The sequence below is a fragment of the Passer montanus genome, unplaced genomic scaffold (assembly GCF_014805655.1).
Source record: "Passer montanus isolate IOZ18808 unplaced genomic scaffold, ASM1480565v1 scaffold3, whole genome shotgun sequence".
Classification (NCBI taxonomy): domain Eukaryota; kingdom Metazoa; phylum Chordata; class Aves; order Passeriformes; family Passeridae; genus Passer; species Passer montanus.
This window is the reverse complement of record NW_024367707.1, coordinates 16,087,506-16,108,402: the sequence shown is the minus strand read 5'-3', so window position 1 is coordinate 16,108,402 and position 20,897 is coordinate 16,087,506. Positions and strand designations below refer to the sequence as shown.

Below are 20,897 nucleotides of genomic sequence, written 5' to 3'. Positions count from 1 at the left end.
TTCTTAAATATGATAACATACACTTTTTTTTTTTTGGTCTGGATTCTTCTTGGCTTTCCACTTACGTTGAAAACTGAGAAAAAAAATCACTCTGCAGTAATAAGTAACACAGGTTCTTGTCATGTCAAAAGAGTGGACTATACAAACCTTGTTATGTTAAATAGAGAGCAGTTAGTTCATTTATTAAATATGTTCATATTGGCATATACCAACCATAAAATTTGAATAGTATGTATTTAAATCAAATTCAGATGCACAGGCGGGTGCTGTTTTAGCAATACCATTATCTAAATTGCTTGCCAGCAGAAATTCTCCTTGCTCCTTTTTTTTTTCACTTTTTCCATTTTAGAAGATACAAAAACGAATGGCAGCATCTTAAGTTATCATAGCAATTCATACAGAGTATTAACCTTCAATATTTACATATGTTCAAAGCTAACAAGTAATTATGAAACTAAACACAAACCTGTGCTTTTTGCAGAGGTGCCATTCGACAGCATAACACTGCAGTGCAGTTCCTGCAAATATTAAGAAAAATCTCTCTGTAGTTACCAGAGCTCCCATCGTGTCTTGGTTTCATTATTAATGATAATGCTGCTCCATCAATAATTAAACCATAATCTTGCGTATCAGCTGAAAGTCTGTTTGGGGATAAAACATAAACTAAGTGTCACTATAAAATTCACAGACACATTTAAAATCTGGCAATAAGAATTATGTGAAAATCAATTAATGAAAAAATAATGAGTATAGAATACCGCAAAGTTAATAAATTTCTAAATCTGAAATTCCTTGTATAAGACTGGTATTTACAACATCTTAAAATTCTGAATTATGTTGAAAATGTTCACAGTGCTCCACCAGTTTGAATGCATAAACCTGATACCTCAGTGACTTGACCAGTGAGTATAAGTGTATAATTAACGACTTTTCAGTTTGGTTTGAAAAGGTTCCAAGAACTGCAGTGAGGTAAACCAAGCTGCAGGAATAAAGTTAATTTTGTGGCACATTCCATAACACAGAAGAAAAATAAGTTAAATGGAAAGGCCTTTGGTACTCTGATGAGGAAATAATTTTTTTTACAGAAGTAAATTGTGCCTTGAAGGAGATGCCTAAAAGAAACCTGTTGGCCCAGATGGACAAAGCCACTGTCTACATCTAGAGTATGGATATTTTGCTTTTAGAGTAGTGGCTAAGTCAAATACAGGTTTACTTTTATTCCTAATACTAAAATAAAATAATTATTTATGTTTCCTATTATATTACAATATATTCTTACCCATAAAAATCTATTAGCAGTATGTAGTAATTTGACCATTGCTAGAAGTGTAACCACAGTCAGAGGAAGTAGTTTATTCACTACTTTATCATATGCTAAACAATGGGGAAAATAAGATGGTCTGGACTGCAACCATTTTCTGAAATAACTTGTCTGTGGCATCCAGACAAGTTATTTCAGAGCACCCTTGCATCTGCCTGCATTACACAGCAGCCTCAGGCTCCAGGTCAACAGTGAATGTTGTATAAATGTACACTGAGGTTTATTTTTACTCCCTTTTCAGTGTTCCAAGGTTATACACTTGGAAGGTTATACATTTCAAAAACCATGGTTTCTCCAACACCAGTGTTTGTGAGAAAAAGACATATTTATTATAATGTATTTTAGACATCTCCATCTTTTTTTTTTTTTACTAGAACAGAAGCTGGTTTTGACAAGTAAATTACGGTTAAAAACAGTTCCCAGATATTTTCACCACTTTGCTACCCTGGCACAAATAGGGCAATGCCACTGGTGTACAATGATATCAGATGAAAAGGTATCATTATGAAGTTCAAGCAATGTACTGCATGTTGGTTGCATTAGAGTGAAATATTTTTAGCCTGAATTTGAATAGATGGGTAGAATCCTGTTTTTTTTTTTTCTTAGTAATATTCTCTAGCTCCGGAGATAAAGTTAAAAAAAATAAAAATCCGAAGAGCTTTAACACGTAGAATTTGGCATTGCACAAAAAGTTAAACAAACATGTTTGATCACACCTTGTAAGACCTGTGGTACTTAAAGAAAATGGTACACATGACATGGAGAAAAATTACTTATTTAACTGAATATACAAATGTTCTTGATTAGACCAACGGGGTATAAATTGTAAGGAGAACAAAGAAAAATTATCTGGTCCAGAGATTTAAGTTGTAAGGCTATGAGTTATAGAAAACCTCTGCTAAAATAGTATCACAAATGCTTATTAACTCATTGCTAATAGTTTTATGGTGGAATAATTACTACAGTATCAGTTGTGATTTTTCTTCTAATAGTCAAGGTAGTACCAGAAATGAGATTAAAAACCATGACTGAAACTCTAAATTTATCTAAACAAGCTTATACTTAATTGCCATAAAATAATTCACACATTAGCAACAGAAACTGGAACATACTGCTGTTCTTAAGGTAATTAGTCATAATTTCATTGTTTGCAAGATGCCCAGAAGCCCATTTCTGGCCTGAAAATCCAACTTTTTCCTTACCCTGAGAAGGTATCCCTGGTTAAGCTGCCATTTTGTCTTATGACAGTTTTGTTTAGGTCAAAAAGCACATCGTGTAAACTCTGTTCCTCAATTTTCTTTGTGGTTAGCTCAAGTATTTGTGTATTTCTTCGGAAGAGTTTGCAAGCATAGCAAGTAGCTGCAGCAGTCTCCATTTTGTCTCCTGTCAGAACCCAAACTTTAATTCCTGCTTTCTGGAGTGCTTCAATAGTGTCAGCAGCTTTTTCTTGTAGTCTGTAAAGTCAATTGACAACATATATTGATGGATTGCTTGGAAATGAGAAAGGTCTTTATGGAAAGATTTTCATAAACAAATAAAAAGTTTCAATAGAAGTTATCAGATCTAAGAATTTTCCCCAAAGTAGGACTCCAAAATGTTTAGGGGACTAGTATATGTTTTTGAATATTTTTAAGACCTAAAGATTCTTTCTTCATTTCCTCAATACCCATTTTTTAGACCTTCCCTCTGAAACTTTTGACTATAACTCGATTCACAAATTATTACATGGTTCAAATACACTGATTTTTGTACACTTAGCTATTATCAGTTGCTTATTAGGTTATAAAGTTACCACATGTAATTTTAGTGAGCTAAGGGTGTGGAATTAATTAAAACACGGGGTTTCCCAAAAATTCTCTAATGCAGAAAAAGAGTCATCAATTACTCTGTCATCATCACTGAAGGTAAGAAACTAAGAAATGTACTAACTAACCGATCTTCCACAGCTGTAGCACCAAGTAATATAAAATCTCTTTCTATCTTCTCATACACTTCTGCCAATTTCTTATCCCGCTCCTGAAGGGCCAGCTTTGCACTCTGCAGCAGCTTCTGTACATTCTGATATTCTTCTGCTGTGAGCTTCTTATATGCAACACACAACGTTCGCAGTCCCTCCTAAAGACCACAATCAAAAGAAACAAAATGCATTTCACAAAACTCTTCTTAGACTTCTTGCTGGTGTTTATGCTGGAGGATTTGAAAAAGGAACATCATGAAGTGACTATGTTTAGACTAGTACAGTATAGTATGGATTGGATATGGTTCAACTTAATTCTGTTCTGCCCCAGAAGCAGCTACAACCTGATGGACCAACCTCAATCTCCAGAAGGTAAACAGCCCAGTGATACAGTTGGATATATGAGATTACAAGAGAAGGCAAAGTCAAGGTAAAGGTTTATTTTCCTATGTGTATAATTAGGCAGGATGAGTCAGAATAAATAATAGTAAAATAAATAGTAGCTCTGCAGAATCTGATTTCAATGCTGTGTTGCAACAGATCCACAGACAGGGACCAAACATCACAAAGAGAACTGAAAGTGAAAATCCAACTATACCATTTCAATCAAGTGAAAACTAGAATTTACCTGTGGGTGATTCAGACTGCATCAAACTTCTGAACTGAGTGATGAATATGAAAGGGAGTATATAGATTGTGTAAGGTGGGGAGAAACACAGTAAAGTTTTGCCATCTGAGTTATATATTGCTTCTCACAAACCATTTAACTGGCACTTCAGCTTCCTTAACTTTAATTCATCCAGTAGGCCTTCGTATAGTTACTTATTACCAAACCAATAAGGACAATTATTAAAATATCTCCCTGACTCTTGGAATTTATAAAAACAGGTGCCAGGTATGTTCTTGGAGAGGCTACTGTGTGCAGGAGGTAGTCCTATTTCCAATTATGCAGGATGAATAAATAGGTGCTGGTCTGGATGTCTTTCTTGACAGACACTGAATGGATATGATACGTAAATACTTTTCAATTTCATTAGCCTCTTTTATTTGTAATTATCAGCCAGCTGTCCCATAAAATGAAGCTTAGTAAAACACTTTGTGATCTTTTTGTTTCAAAACAAAAGCAAGTGACACTGTAGCAGGTTTTCTTCCACATATCTGTAATAATACTTTGTCTCCAGTCTGAGTACTGGATGCCAGCAAATTATACTCTATTGTAAGACTGGCAGTTGTCCTGCATTGCAATCAGTTCTCCATATTTTCAGATACAGCAAAATTCAATACTTGACCACTCCAAATACTACTTTCAGATAAAACCAAGTTCTAAATTTCTTTTGAAGATGATCAGCCAGTTCATAGCTGATTTTTAGCAAGCAAAAATATAAGATATTGATGATCACTGGACTGTCTCCTCAGAGCTTATAAAGCAATCAAAGGCAGAAAATCACAGTTGCTAAGGCTGGGGGCTGAAACTAGCAATAGTTTTTACAGAGACTTACTGTTTTTCACTTTTCTTCTATTCAAAAATTAATTCAAACCACTATTGTGAAACTGCCATACTAACGAGCTAACTGATGACCTCTGGTTTAACACAGAGCTGGGCATATCTAATGTATTCATATCACACCACAACTGACATTTGGAAGACGAGATGGAGAACAGATGCAAATAAAGGAGTTACAAAGACTGCTAGCCACAAAGCCTGAGTGAACCTTGGCATAGAATAACCTTGGTGCCTGTAAAAACAAATCTTGTAGCAGAAAAAGCAGCAGGTCAGAACACTGAATTTATTTTGGATACTGATATCACGTGAACAGACCAATAAAATGGAATCTTACCACTGCATTGCGTTGTACTCGGGCTCGTACTTGTTCAATTTTACCTTCTTTAACCCTAGGAAATATGGAGGAATCTGCTCCCTTACAAAACAGAAATATATCACCTAAAAGAGACAGCATATGGAATTCAAAATGACCAAATATACTTTCTTCAAAAAACATCCAAATTAGTAAGTTTTCAAAATATTTTCTTCCAACTTTTTGGTAACATTTGTACTCATACTGGTCCCTTATTTTATAAAGAAAGCCATACAGACTGTGTATGTTTATAGACTGTGTATGTTTAACTCCGATAAATCAGAAACAAATTCAAGTGAGACAAAAAAATCAAACAGAATGTGACAGCCCTACCTGTTGAAGATTTAACGATTACACTCATTCGCCGTCTCACAGAATCAAAACTGAAAACCTCCAATAATTCAAACCTGAAACAGAACACAGAATCAAAACTGCAAACCTCCAATAATTCAAACCTGAAACAGACACAGAACTATTTTTTACAAAACTCTATTTTCTTGATTCCTAAACTGGTTATTATGACTTCAAGCACATAAATTAAACATTACTTCTAACGTGGAAGATTATGTTGAGTACTATGGAATATGGAACTAGTACAGAATGAAACAGCAGGTTGCACATAGTAAGTAAGGAAAGCCCTTAGCTCTTAGTTACTTGAAACATAACTTGTGATGTCCCTAAGTATCCTCAGATATACAGTCACTCTAATTTAAGTAGAAGACTAGAAACCTTGCAGCAGAGCACAGTACCAATTATAAAGTAAGTTTCTATGTATAATACTTAGACATAGCTTTAGAACTTGAAATGCATGCTTACACCCAAGTCTTTATTTTATATTTTTCTAATTTTTATTATTCCTAATCTCCTAGAAGTGCTGACCTAATTCCATAATCTTGCTCAAATGTTGATAGATAATTTATTCAAGTGAATAGAAAAATATTTCTTTTTACTGGTTTTATACTTGCCATTATTTCTATTATTTGATTTTATCACATGTTCCTTTCCCTTGTTAAGTGGAAAATGAACACAAGCTCCTGTTGCACTGTTTTAGTTTAATCAGTTTGTATACTTCTATCATTTACTATGTTATCCATTCCCCTTAACTTAAGAGAGCCCCCCTTTTTCCAGAGCAAACATAAGCAATCCAATCATTAATCCCAACTTTTTCAGGATTCGTCTCTATCCAAATCTGCTTGTTTAACTAGATCCTTCAGTCCTAAGTCCTTTTAACACCCTAGAAAACTCAGACCTCTACAAAGCTACATCAGGCCTATGTCTACAAACTGTGATGCATTTGGGAGAAAATTCTCAATGATTACAGTGATTTCTTCTGAGTCACCAAATGATACTGACTCCAGTTCTTATGAGCTGAGCCTAGAAAGTCTCCACATTATCCTAAAAGGGGGTAAAGTAACAGCAGGGTTCCTATACTTGTGTCCAAGAGTCCCTGCACAGTTAGCAGGGTACCCAAGCAGGAAGATGCAGATATACCACAGACTTAACCACCAAACATCTAGAGAAGTGTAAGGTAAATTTTCAAGGGTATGTACATACCATGAAACAGCTGTACTATTTCAATGTTATTGAAAATTTGACTCATACTATGTTCCACAAAATTTATTCTACAGATATTACCCTCCTGTAAATTCCATGGATTATCTGTGAACAGCAAATTTGGTACACAGCATTTTCTATTAAGAATATATAAAACCATCAGGAACTATTAGATTAGGTCATGAATCCCACACCACACCTTCACTGTCATATCAATATTTTATACTGCATATAATGTAAAAAAAAAGTGAAAGTAATTAAAATTACTAAATTTTCTTTATTTTTCTACTAAAATGCAAGGTTCCTGGCTTTCATGACTTAAAAATTCATCTGTAAGGAAACAATGGTTTATTAAACACATCAACAAAAACTCATCAGTCTATTTTGTTATATTTTAACCACTCACTTTTCTATGTTATTTTCCCGATTTAAGATCTCCATATAATTGTCTTTCAGTCTTAGATAGGTGTAACCAAGTCTGTAAAAAGAAACACAGAACAAAAGAATGAATGCAACAAATATACAATTAACCAGTTTAAGCATTTAAGGATTAAGTTAAGGATTTAAGACTGAGCCCACAACAAACCCAACACCAAAATCCCAATAAGTTTTTAGTTTATTTTAGGCTATGAACATTCATGAATTCATGTTAAGAAAGCAATCAGCTGAAGATTACTTGGTGTTCGTTATTACGATTTTTGTTCTGAAAACAAATTTGAGCTTCAGTGATTAGATCTGTAGTTTAGAAAAATATAATACCTAAGTACACACGTACCTCTGTATTCCTTCAACTAAAGCAACTTCATCAGGTGATGATGATATATATATACAAGGTCTTCTTGGTACCTGGTTTTTCTTCAAACCATCTACACTATCATCATCCTTTACCTGAACAGTGTGGCAGAGACAAAGAGCTCGGAAAAATAGCTCCTCTCTCTCCTGAAAAATAAAATGAATGGTTGTCATTACATGTTATCACTTGAAAACTCTTCTTCTGGGAGGTGACCGATATCACTGATTACTGCTGATTATTAATCAGACAAAGGCAGGCTCCTTGACAGGGAGCCAGATCTTTCCCTGTGGTAACCTCACAATGTGCCACAGCTGTTTGTACCCTTAGGATTGCCATCCCAGTCAAGCTAATGATGCTAAAAACCCCCAGCGTGCGTCTTCTACCTCCTCTGAATCCCTAGATTAGCTGAAGGTGTTTTTTCTTCAATTTTGCTTAAACTTTAACAACTTGCATTAATTAAGTACTAGTCAAGGTATCATTTAAATGTCCTGAGCTCACACAGAAGGATGTAGTACCTGGAGCACAGGTCTTAGAAGGGCTTACAGATTTCAATCTCTTGAGCAGCTTGAACACCCCTCAGAACTAAATAAATCACTGAAGTGCACATACTTTGGCAGCTCCAGCCAACCACTTCCTATAAAATTTCAGATGGTTTGGTAATGACAGCTCCTGGCACCAGAAAGAGATTTCTATTTCATGGATATCTGTGTGTGTTATATATTTGTCTTTGTGCCTGAAATCTATTCCTGTGTGCTGTTAAATACAAACTGTGCCATTGTGATTCCAAGATAAAAACTCAGCACACCTTGGGACCACATTCTGAGGGCCATGGGTGAGAGACATAAGGCTGCTGAATTACACAAACATATTTCAAGAGACCTCATTTTGTCACAGTGAAGGGCATGACATGAAGTGAGTGTGACTATGATATTGTACTGATGTTATAAAAAATTCATTGTACTTTGGCTGTAATTATTGTGCCCATATACACCTTGTTCACACGTGAAGACTCCCAAACTTTCAACTAATTTTCAACTTTCAACATAGCAAATAGCCACAATACATATATGCCAATAGCCACAATACATATGTAGGTAGCACACTTCAGAGGTGGCTAAATTAAGTCACATTTTAAAGTAATTGAATTTGATCATAAACCATTCTCTGGTCACATTTTCACTCAGTGATGACTAAATAAGTGATTGCACTAAGCCCCCATTTTCCCCTTTGAGGATTTTCCTGTCTTGCTTCCTCTGTTGTAGCTAAGGTTAAATGGAAACCAGTTATCTGTGTCTGTAGCTATTAACCAGAGAAAGTTCTATATTTGGGTTTTAACTTAGCTTTATAACTGCATTAAAATGAGAAACTTTCCATTAAGCCTTTAAATCTTACTCTTAACTAGGAAATGAAAATGTCTATGCATTTATCTACTTTGATTATTAAAATTCAAGAATGTTGGATTTCTAACATTCCCTTCATCAGTACAGTTGAATTTTCATGTTTCATTGTAAAAAACCAAGAACAGAAAAAGTTATCATACCTTGCCACTACCTCCTGGAGATGAATCAATCATATCAATGCCTGTACAGTCATGGAGAATTTGGCCATTGCAGATGACATGTGGTACATAAACATGCCCTTCAATGCAACATTCTACAAATTCCATATTGTTCTCAGTTAATGTTCCTGTTTTATCTGTGAAGACATACTCAATCTGCAAACAAGCACAAAATAAAAACCGCAGGAATGTGAACAGAATTTTCCAATGTCTCTGAACAAAACTGAGTTTATTACTGGGCTACACCTTCCTTTGAAAATCCTTATGCTCTTTCAGAAAAGGAAGACTACAATTTCTTCTGGCAGTTATCTTTATAGAAATATAGGCCCTGAAAGATTTTATCCTGCAAGAGTATCAAGTAATGCTACCTTTTGCTTCATAATGGATGTAAATGATGTGTTTAACCTACTTCCACTCTTCTCTCTAGGTCCTTTTTAGTTTTTAATTCTTTCTTGCTGCAAGACAGGTATTTATAGAAACAAAATGCATACAAATTTCATTTCCCAGGGATTACTATTTAATGCATATGCTTGATGCGTAGTACTGTTCTATACTGCCAGAACAGTCTTTAGGGTAGTATCAGAATTCCCCACTACAATTATGTTAGTTTAAATCAGGACTGTGGACACATACAGTTATACGCCTGGGCACTGTAATTGCCCTGGAAACACTCATTCTGTCTCAATATTGAATTTTTCATTAACTTCATCTTTTACAATGAGCCCCAGTGCTTAAGTCTAACAACATTAAAACTAAAACCAAAATCTGAACTATCAACTAGAAGAACTAGATTGGCTCCATTTTGGATCCTGGATGTAGGTATCGTATACATACTGCATGTCATATTTGATAAAGTAAGAAAATGATGTAAGGTAAGGAACTAAACACTGAAAATAAGGCTATTATTTAGAATTCATCAGATTGTTTATCAAACTTCTCTATTTATGCAGTGCACTGAGCAAACTAAAAACCAAATAAATTTTTGCTCAGTCTTCAAAAACATCATTAATTATGCACGCTTTCCACTGAGACTGACTTTTATAATATGCACTAATCTGAAAAGGCAAATGCCAAATTTTATGGTGGCTTTTATCTGTGGACAAAATACCCGCAATTAAACTTTTTTCCGAGTGGATAGGATTTATATGGATTTTTTCATCTCAAACCCTACATTCAGTTTCATCACAAAATTTACAAAATGCTCTCAATCAAGTCATTCAGTGTGTTGCTTTGTCACAGTGTTTCCTCATGTTCAGACAGACCCTCCAGTTTCAGGTTGTGCTCACTGCCTCTAGTCACCACTGAGAAAATCCTGGCTCTATCCTCTTAGTACCCTCCTGTTGAGATATTTGTATAGATTGGTAAAATCTTCCCTGAATCTTCTTTCCTCCAGGCTGGACAGTCCCAGCTCTCCCTACCTGTCTGCATGAGCCATGCAAAGTCCAGTCCCCTGGCTGTCTTTGTGGCCCTTCACTAGGCTCCCTGCAGTATGCCCATGTGTCAGTCCTGGGCAGCCCAGAGCCGGACACAGCACTCCAGGTGAGGCCTGGAGAGGGGCAGGATCACCTCCCCTGACCTGTTGGCAACACTTTGCCTAACACAGCCCATGGTACCCCTGGCCCTCTTTGCCATAAGGACACACTGCTGGCTCACGTTGAACTTGATCTCCATCAAGACACCAGGTCCTTTCCTGCAAAGCTGCTTTCCAGCTGGATGGCCCCCAGTCATCCAAACCATTCATGATCAGGATGGGAGCCAGTACTGACCTCCAGTGTACACTGCTAGATACTGGCCTCCCACTGTGCACTGCTCACCACCACCCTCTGCTCACCCCATGTCCAATCCACTTCACTGCCTGCTCATCCAGGCTGTAATTCAGCAGATCCTCTTTCAGGATCTTATTGGAGGCAATGTCAATTGTCTGCCATAATAATGAAATACCTGGTACCACCTTTAATCCAAATAGATAGATCCTTAAAACCTTTATTACCTGTTTGACTAGAAAGAAATACAACATCTTATTTATTTATTTGAAAAACCTATGCAAACATATTTAACTGAGATCTTAAATATTTTATCAAACAAAATTTATCTGTATCTCTTTCACGGTGATGATTTTCTTAACACAGAACGGAACTTCTTTTCAAAAATTAGACTGACAATTATCATTTTAATGGGTGAAACTTGTGTCTGGAGATGCAGTATCAGTCTAGTCAGATAAAAAGGGTTTTGGGGAGGTTTTTTTGTATCTAATTTTTAATCTAAGGAAGCTAGATGCTTATATAATTTCCCTCTATAATCAATGGAGAGGAAGTGTTTATTTCTTAATACTACAGTAATACTAATTTAATTTCACTGACTGGGTGAGAAATTAGAATTTTTGATTCTGAAAACAAAAATATCTCAGATTTTATTTTTAAAACTAATCACTAAAGAAAATGCACATGTAGCTGCAAAAAACCCCAAAATAAAACAAAACTAAAAAACCTTGAAGTAACAATTTTAAAATAATAACTTACAGTAGAAACAGTTGAAAAAAGTAAAATTCAATTAAATTTACCTGTCCCAACTCTTCATTGAGGTCAGAAGTGTTCACCAGTGGTCCTTCACCTGTACCCTCATCAAACATTTCCTCATCCCACGCAATGAAATAAGAACCAAGAAATTTCTGCATTTCCACAGTGACATACATGGAGACAGGAATAATGTAGTTGAAAAGAACCATGAATGCAAGGAAGTCTGTAAAAGCTTGAAGAAACTGACAAAGAAACAAGATGGAAATATTGATTTTTCATGTACCATTAAACACTGCAAGATTACTACATGTATTTACAAATCAGTTTTTTCAAATAACTTTTGAACAATAAGCAACATCTTTCATAGCTCACAGTTCAGCACAGGATGTAAACCTTCATGATTTATAACATCACAACTGGCATGCAATAGAGCCTCTTCTTTGAAATTTGCATTTTTCTTTAGAGATATACAGGTGTAGAATGCCATTACATAGCATTATTGTAAAGTTCTAGAGCAACTAATAAGCACGGTGAAGACTTTTTGGGGAACAACATGCACATTCAAAAATTACCAAAAAAATAGCATAGTTCCAGAGCAACTCCTTCAAGGATTACCAAATTACATAACTTTCAGGCAGCAACATTTCATAAATAAATAAAGGGCTTCCTTTCCCTCTCTCAACACAAGCAGAATGTATGCACATAGCCTGGCTCAATTTTTCAGTGGTTGAGACTTGGTGAAGCTACAGGTTGAGACAGTGCTGCTGGTGGTAATGTGAGCTCTAGAATGCCTGCCTAGCATGTGCTCCTCATGCATTTAGGGTAAGGAAGCAAATTTTCCCCTAGTCTGACTGGGAGGATTTAGTGAAATAAATATTGTGCTTCCTGTAGGGCAGGGTTCAGTTCACTGCTTTGGATCCTGTGGGTATCCATTCAGGACAATGTTCTTGTTCCTGTAAGAACATCTGGCACTGGTGACTGATGCTCTCTGATGCACTCATAACAGAGCAATATGAAAGTAAGCTGTGGAGGGGCATTTTTATGGAGATTCCCACAGTGGATTATTTTGAACATGTCTCTTACAGGACTGCCAATAGCTGTGGGAGTCCTTCCAGCCCTTGTATTTCTTGGCGAGAGGTCAATTCTTTAGTAATTTATATAAATAATAAGCAGCTCCAAAACACTTTCATGAAGCTTTTTATATTAAACTAGAGTTTTTCTCATCAGTTAAATTCACACATACAACTTAGGGGCAAAAATTTAACATACAAGCTTTCTGCAAGTACATTACCACCACTGTCAGCAAAAAAGCATGACTGGTAAGTAAGCAGGCTGTATATACTTTTCAGTAGAAAACTCTATAAATCTCTATAAATTAAGGGTTTTGGGTAACTTTCTTGGTATTATAATTTATTTCCATACCAAATTTCTTTTCTTTTCAGGCTCTGTTTTCTGATTGTACCATGGCTCATCACGAAATGGTTCACTCTGCCAGGCATACTTCAGAACAGTATTTATTAGTGCTTTACTGACGAGAATACAGAGGTATACAACAAGAAATACATTCATTGATCTAAAAAAAAAAAAAGGGCAAAATAAGAATTCCATTAGCATATAAACTACAGAGTTTATCAGAAAATGTTATACTCAGTCTGTTATACATCAGTCTAATATTTGCTGCAAGTCTAACAATGCTAAGATGTTCAATAACTCTTCCAAAGTGCTTTTCCAATGAGGAAAAATATTACTGCATTAAAATTTACAACTGCACTATTTCCTATTTTTAATTCCTATTTTTCCATTTTTATAGTTGTTTCCAAAATATGTATGACAAATCACCAAAATTAGTATCTTAGTGAAAACAACAGTATAGATAGAATCGTAACAGAATAACTGAGCTTGAATCTGCAGTCCTTTTCATGCCACTTCGCTGAATCATTATAAGATCACCCACATAAGTACTTTTATAGAAATAAAAATACCAAAAAAGAACATGTAGCTTTAAGGTTTTAACTCTAGGCAGATCTAAAAAAGAGCAAGAATGCTTTGCATTTAAGATTATATTTTCATTAATGATGGGCATGAACTAAAAGCCATGGGTTATGCACCAATAACAACAGAAAGAGACACATCATCATTTCTCAGTCGCTGCGTAAGAGAAAGGCTGTCAGCTGGTCAGTACATCTTGCCTTAATCAATGACATCTTGTTTTTCACAAGGCTGGACACCTTACTCAGAGCTGATGATTTCACATAGAGTAGGAATAGAAAATATAAGCAATCAATGTCAGCTCACTCCTTAAGGATAGCATTGTCATACTTTCCCATCATATATGTCTGTGTGGAACTTGTTAATTTCAGCTAAACCATGGAAAACATGCCACAGACAAGCATTGTTACTGCAGCTGATCCAACGTGAAGTGCATTAAAAAAGTTATTTTTACTGAATTCAAGACTTAATTGCAATGAAAAGCATTGAATGCTAGGATAATAAAAAACACAACCTCAGAAAACTGTCAGTAAATGTACTTTAAATAGTGAAAGAAATGTCTTATAGAATAACAAAACATCATACATTAAAGAGCTAAGCATTAAATCAAAATGACTTTTTTTTTAACACCTAACAAGAATAATTTGTATTGAGAACCTCATTTATATGGTGTTATATAACTTGCATTATAAGTAAAAAATTATTTAAAAATAAGCAAATTTTAAGTCTCTCTACCTCTTTTCTTTCATTTAAATCAGTGAAACATACATTTTCAGTGAAAAAAAAATCTGATTTGCACCATTTAAACATGCAGCTTTCAAACCCCAAAATAAGTATTAGAAATTTTACTTCTCTACAGCAGATCGCTTCTGTGATTTTGATTGGTAATTTAATGCCATCTTAGTTTCCATGCCAGTGTAGATAGCAACACCTGAAATTAGACAACTTGTTTTACTAAAGATTGCACAGTGTAGTAACTTCAAAAGAGCACAATTCATTAGATTATTATACTCCGTCATTTCTTTAATTCTTTAGTCTGAAGAAAGAAACCACAGATTTGGATGACAACCCAAAATTAGAAATGGCTTAATTATCTTGGTACTTAGAAATTTTAAGCAGCATTTACATCCTATTCCAGTCACAGTTTCCAATTGCTAGAGTGTTTCTATGTAACAGTATTAAACCTCATTAAAAAGCTGTAAAACAAGTGATGCAATAGAAATCATAAGCCCAGTAGTAACTGTAAGCTTGTAACCTTGTTTGGTGTTCGCTCATTACTTCAGGGTCTGTTAAAGTAGTCAACAGAAATATTTACCAAAGATTTTTTCTGTGTTCTTTAAAGTGGCTCCTCTAAGAAGCAGATTTTCAGATCCTAATGGCCTGCAAAAGGTAAGTATTACAAAATTTAAACATTTAGAGAAAACCATCAGACCTTAACGGAAGTCACATAAAACAGGAAATTTGTTTTGCTAAAAACTTTTTATTTTAAAAAAATTACAAGGCATATTTAAAATTTTAAAGTGAAAATTAAAAATAGATAAACAGATGCTGAAAATTAAGCTCAGAATTTCACAATTCAAGTCTTAAACCAATGCACCTAAATCCCACATATATAGACACCCAAATAAAGACTCAACATCATAATTGCACAGTACTTATTTTTAAAAATATTAATTCTGTTATTTTTTAGGCTTATATAGTGTTCTGTATGTTACAGCTTTTTAAGGACAATGCACTCCTCCATTTTATTTTAAATGGCATACAAGATATTTTAGATACTTGCTGTAAACATTTTTTAAATGCCGATAAATATAGGTAAATTAATTTATTGAGGAGTACAGGAATTAATGTAAGGACCTCAATGAAGTTTAAATATTTTAGAACATCATACGTCCACTAATCAGCATATGAGTTCAAAGCCAAGGACTACTTTACAGACAGACCGCATGCAGAATTGTCAGATTCTTTCTATACAGCAATAAAAATCAAAACAATGAGTACATTCTGTGTTTTCCAATGTTATTCAAAGTGTACTTGTGGTATGAAACTCCCAAAAAAATCTAGGAACTCCAAACAAACAGGACTACAATGCTGATGTAAAACCTGAAACTACTTTCAAGAGACTAGTGGAACAATGTTACACGAATGACCCAGATCAATTGACAGTTTCCATAGCAGACTGTGACAGAAAATAACGTATCTGTAGACACACTGAGGTTAGAAAGGCACTTAGCCAGCACAGCCTAACTCCCCACATGATGGGATCTAGGATATCACCCCAGCAAGCAGCTTTTCTCTCCTACTGCTTTGCCTCTTGTGACAAGAATCAGAACAAAATTAGGTACAGCAAGTTGGATGTTGCCTCTCTTGAACAAACAGCACTATGAACATTTTACACAGAAGTACAAACACACTTGGTAAAATTACACAAAAAAATTATTTGACATGTTCAAACCCTTCAAAATTTAAGGAAAATTAAACACACAAGTGATACTATTTATATTGTTTAGTGCACTAACAAGATCTCACACTAATGGGGCAGTATTTTATAAGTGCTATCAAAATAATTTACAAACTAAATACATATCAGATAAAATTGAAGTTGAATAAAGACATTAAAATACTAAAGAAGAGAAATATGATTAGAAGATAAAATATCAATTATTTATGAAATAGTAGTCTGGGATTTTCTAAGAGAAAAATATTTTATCACTCAAACATAGCAGCACAATGTTGGTGAACCAAAGGTAATTCTTATTATTGATACATATTGAACCGTGAACTATTTAAATGTGTAGAAACTCTGGATTTCCCCACCTTGCAATAGGCTCATTCCTATCATGGTAAACATTTATTCGACCAACAAATCTGAAAGGGAAATATACAAGTAGTTTAACAGTACTGCTAACAGATTATTTAAGAAATATTTACTAGTAAGTATGTATCACAGAGAACACTTTCCAACTGAACAGGCTCCAACTATCCAGAACATGAACAAGAACATAAGAGATACATATAGATATACACCTAAAACATAAAAATACAAAAATACATAGAATGGTAACTTGACATAAATTTTGCAAATAAAGAGGTGTAAAAAATAGAGATAAATCTAAGTAGACTCATGAAAAATAAATAAAAAATCTTATTCCCTAAACTACCCGAGATAAGTCAGTGCAATTACCATATTTTACAACCTCTAAAGCCTACAGCTAAATTAAAACCAAAGCATAGAGCCAGTAAGTAATTCTTCCTCTTAATATTAGTCAGTTCATTTTATCTGTATGTAGTGGCTTGACCCTGGATAGCAGCTAAGCACCCATCAGCCTCTGGCTCCTTCCCTCCCCAGTAGGACAGGGAACAGAACTACAAGAGCAAAAGCAAGATTTTGACAGTTTAATAAGTGAAGGGAAAAAAACAAGTGACACAAAGGCATCCACTCACCAACTCCCATGAGCCAGCCGATGTCCAGCCAGTCTCCAAGCAACAGCTGCTTTGGAAGACTGCCCTCTGCCCCTGGTTCTATGGCTGAGCATGACACTATGGCACAGACCCTCTGGTCAACTGAGGCCAGCCATCCTGGCTGTGTCCATCCCCAGCCCCTTGCTCACCCCCAGCCTATTTGCTGGAGGGGCAAAACGAGGAACAAAAAGTTTGACACTGAAAAATTCAGCAACAATAGCTAAAACCATGGTGTGCAATTAATGCTGTTTTAGTCTCAGAGCAACAACACTACACTACACTGGCTGCTATGAAGGGAACTGACTTCATTCCAGCCAGACTCAGTACACTGTATTTGCAATAACCTAGGTATTAGGTTATCCACTGTCCAAGTGGATAACTTAATGCAAAGGGGATTAAGCTGGACATTAGGGCTCTCAATGGTAGAGGAAGCTGTGGGGAGCTGGTGGGCCTGCTACCCTGAAATGGAAGCTCTGATGCTCACAGGAGTGGTAACCTGTCTGCTTAGAGAACATACAACACAGCAGGGCCACATCTGAAGACAATAATGTACAGTTGGTTATGATGCATCATGATAAAAAATAACCATATGCCTTTGGAAAAAAATATTTTGTTGAGAGGTAAAGTTTTAAGTTAGAATCAGCAGAGATACAAGCTGACTACCAATTAACATTTTCATTATTGTGTTGAATACAGCCCTCTGAAAGAATTTCACCATCTATAATAGCGTGAGTTTCAACCTGCAGTCATTCACTTTGAGAGCCAAGTATTTAAAAAAGGGATCAAGCAAGTGACGGACTTGATACTCTGAAGAACCTGTTCTTAAGCAGATTTCTTAAACCAGCTTCTTAATCACCAAGATCACAGAAAAGAGATGACTTCACACCTCAGAAATAAGCGATGTTTTTTCTGCCTCTTCCAACAGTATTTGCTGTCAAAAGAGTGCATTATTGTTTTCTGTGTATTATTTCAGCTATTTTTTACTGTGGCAGAAAAAACAAGTGTTCTCTCAATGGTACAGGACTTCTTGTATTACCATTAAGAAAAAAACCTCAAAAGGGGCTTCTCAAGATTTCTCATCAGGTTTAGTGGAATTGTGTACAGTTCTTTTGTAAAATACTGAGCATTGTATGACTTTATACAACTGTAGACATTTTTGTTCATGTTCTGCATTGAAGTGTTTTCCTAATCATGATGGCGTCATGCCGTCATTAGCCAATATTTCAAAGCCTATGGTATGAGGCTCATGGCTAACAACAGCAGATGAAAATCTGTGTTTCAAATAGTCTTGACAATTTAAATTTTTTGTGGCTGACGTCCTGTCAGATCTGATTAGATTGAGAGTGGCTTTATTTTGCAATGTGACTGATGAAGTTCTGTACCAGGACTAGAAGTGTTTGTCATTTACTTACTATGCATTTGTGCTAGACTGTTACTATTATCTTCAATCTGCAATATCTTTGCAAACCCTTTTAAGGCCACTTCAGCATTTTGTGTTATTTTACTTAAAACTAGATCATATAATCTGTAAATTTAACTGAGTACACATAAATGACAATACTTCGCAATATGCTGAAAGCAAAGGAGTGAGTGCCACAGGCAACCTCTCCATATTGTGGCACACCCTGTCCTCTGGAGAACCTCACAAATTCTATGTGACATACAGAGAGGGTATGGGTACCAATATCAAAAAGTATACTAAGTATTAGTAAATCTTAACTTCTTCTTCATTTCTGTATTTAAAAAAACCCCAAAAACTGAAGTTCTAAAATTTTCACCACATTCCTCAGTGGACTGCTTTGTGCCATCCCCCTTTGGAAATTACCACCCCAGAGCACACCTAGGGAGCTACCTGCACAAAAGGAGTATGGATGGAAGACCTACCTGACTTCAGGCTCACTCTGGGGCTCACTCTAATCAGAGAGATGCAGCCTGCATCCTTTCATTATGATTTTTAATGATTTATTGCTCAGGTACCTTAAATGAAACAGGTAAGAATTATTGTCTTACTTATAAAGGTCAGGCTGAGGTTGTTCACATTCAATGGTAGCATGTAGTGCATCGATTTCCTGTTCATTGTGAAATGCCTTTGTGTCTTGAACAGCATAGTAAGTCTGGAATCAATAAAAACATGTAAATAAAATAAAAAAGAACAGATACACAAGACATTGCTCTGTACATACACTGCAGATCATGAAATTTACTAACTTATGTAAGAGTGCATAATTCAGATAAGAAGCATCTCTAAATGCTCCTATTTGGGCATCTTCTTACATGGTGTTTTCCACCCTTTTTTTTAATGATTATACACTTATGTGAGACTACCCTGCAGTGTATTCATAAATCAGGTCACTATGAAAGCATATAAGTACAAAACATTAGTGCATTACCACTGTAATCTGCATGCCTATACTGGACACAAACAAAATCATAAATTAATGTCTTAAAACTTTTTATAAAATAATATTACTTTAATAGAAATGAAGTCATATGGTAGAAACATAAATTGCACAAATTATTGTACCTGCTTACACATATAAGCATGAAGTCATATTGTGGTCTGTGTCAAAAATTAAAAGCAAACTTTGCCTTAGAAAGAAAATGTAGAACATTTAATTACTTTGTGACTGGATTCACCATCCAAACTAGTTGTTGTAACAAAACATGTTCCATCTCCTCTACTACTCGATAGGAATATTAAATCACATGGGAATGTTTCATCTTCTTTTACCATTACAATATCTCCAACCTAAGGAAAAAACACAAGAAAATAAAATGCACATATATAGGAGCCCTAATTTCAGATTTCCTAGATTAACATAAGTAATTGAAAATTCAGCAGTTTTTATTTACACCACCATTTTACCAGAAGAGTAAAGAATTACAGAGATATTGCTGGAAAACTGAATTATACCTTGTAGAATGACTGAGATCTACTGTTTCTGACACCCTGCAACTACTCTCTTATTAAGTTTTGCAACATTATTTCAAAGATGGAAGATATGATCTTTGTTTTAAGACTAAATACAACAAAACTGTTTCAAAACCAGAAGGATATAAGCTGCTCTTAGACACAACTGAAAGAGTGTCAGAAAAAGCCAGTAATTTAATCTGCTGATGAAAACAGGATACATTTTTAGCAGAATTTTTAAGAAGTCCACTTTAAGAAGTCCATCCTATTTCTATCCATGTTTAAAGGTGAGCAAAATAATTTTTATTCATAGAAACATAGGCAATATTTTATAGCATGTTAGAATGTTGCAACAGAACAGCCAACCAATTACAAATTCAAAATATTCATGCAAATCATTCAAGAAAAATTAGTTTTTCTACATTTTTGGAGATTAAACAAGTGGCAAAGACATATTCCATATTCTAAGAATATCAGGGTTTTAATAAAAATTACATTAGAAATTCATAATTTTTGCAATTTTTCATGTAGGTCAACATCTGTTCAATATACTTTTATGCCAAAATTTATTATAATAAAACTCAGCTTAATCATTGCTTGTTATATCCTTATACAGCTAAATTCCACTATCCTTAGCAGTTTGCAGGAGTCACTTAATTCCAGTTAAGCAAAACAGTCTGATAAAAATCAGCAATAGTAACACCTAAAAATAAAATTTTAGAATTATTTAAAAAATTAGATTTATCTAATTGTAGATACGAAAAAGGCTTTTTTTTTCTTAAGCAATAACAATGAATAATTGCAGATTATACACATGGCACTAGAGAACACAAACTCTAAGCATATCTGCAACAATCAGGTATAAAATTCTAATTTTCCTCATTCCAAACCAAATAAAAGTACTAGTACATAGCATCTTAATACAATTTAAAAGCCATTCCAGTATTTGCCACTATGTCAGCTAAGGATGCAAAGGGGAC

At 35.0% G+C, this 20,897-nt stretch overlaps 1 protein-coding gene across 7 annotated transcripts in view; it reads right to left on the bottom strand.

Annotated features, from left to right (window-relative positions):
* The window catches only part of ATP11A (ATPase phospholipid transporting 11A), a 119,780-nt gene that overhangs the window by 24,815 nt on the left and 74,068 nt on the right, over positions 1 to 20,897 (bottom strand). For 6 of the 7 annotated variants that reach the window (XM_039714201.1, XM_039714202.1, XM_039714204.1 and 3 more), the window contains exons 6-20: positions 19,627 to 19,755; positions 19,017 to 19,120; positions 16,362 to 16,412; positions 14,860 to 14,924; positions 14,394 to 14,475; positions 12,978 to 13,128; positions 11,600 to 11,797; positions 9,022 to 9,195; positions 7,464 to 7,627; positions 7,095 to 7,166; positions 5,468 to 5,541; positions 5,117 to 5,220; positions 3,255 to 3,436; positions 2,524 to 2,775; positions 467 to 641 (exon numbers count right to left, since the gene is read on the bottom strand). In XM_039714201.1, the coding sequence (XP_039570135.1) occupies positions 467 to 641; positions 2,524 to 2,775; positions 3,255 to 3,436; positions 5,117 to 5,220; positions 5,468 to 5,541; positions 7,095 to 7,166; positions 7,464 to 7,627; positions 9,022 to 9,195; positions 11,600 to 11,797; positions 12,978 to 13,128; positions 14,394 to 14,475; positions 14,860 to 14,924; positions 16,362 to 16,412; positions 19,017 to 19,120; positions 19,627 to 19,755 (1,977 nt within the window). The remainder of the gene's footprint in view (positions 1 to 466; positions 642 to 2,523; positions 2,776 to 3,254; positions 3,437 to 5,116; positions 5,221 to 5,467; positions 5,542 to 7,094; positions 7,167 to 7,463; positions 7,628 to 9,021; positions 9,196 to 11,599; positions 11,798 to 12,977; positions 13,129 to 14,393; positions 14,476 to 14,859; positions 14,925 to 16,361; positions 16,413 to 19,016; positions 19,121 to 19,626; positions 19,756 to 20,897) is intronic. The other variant, XM_039714203.1, reaches the window with a different exon arrangement.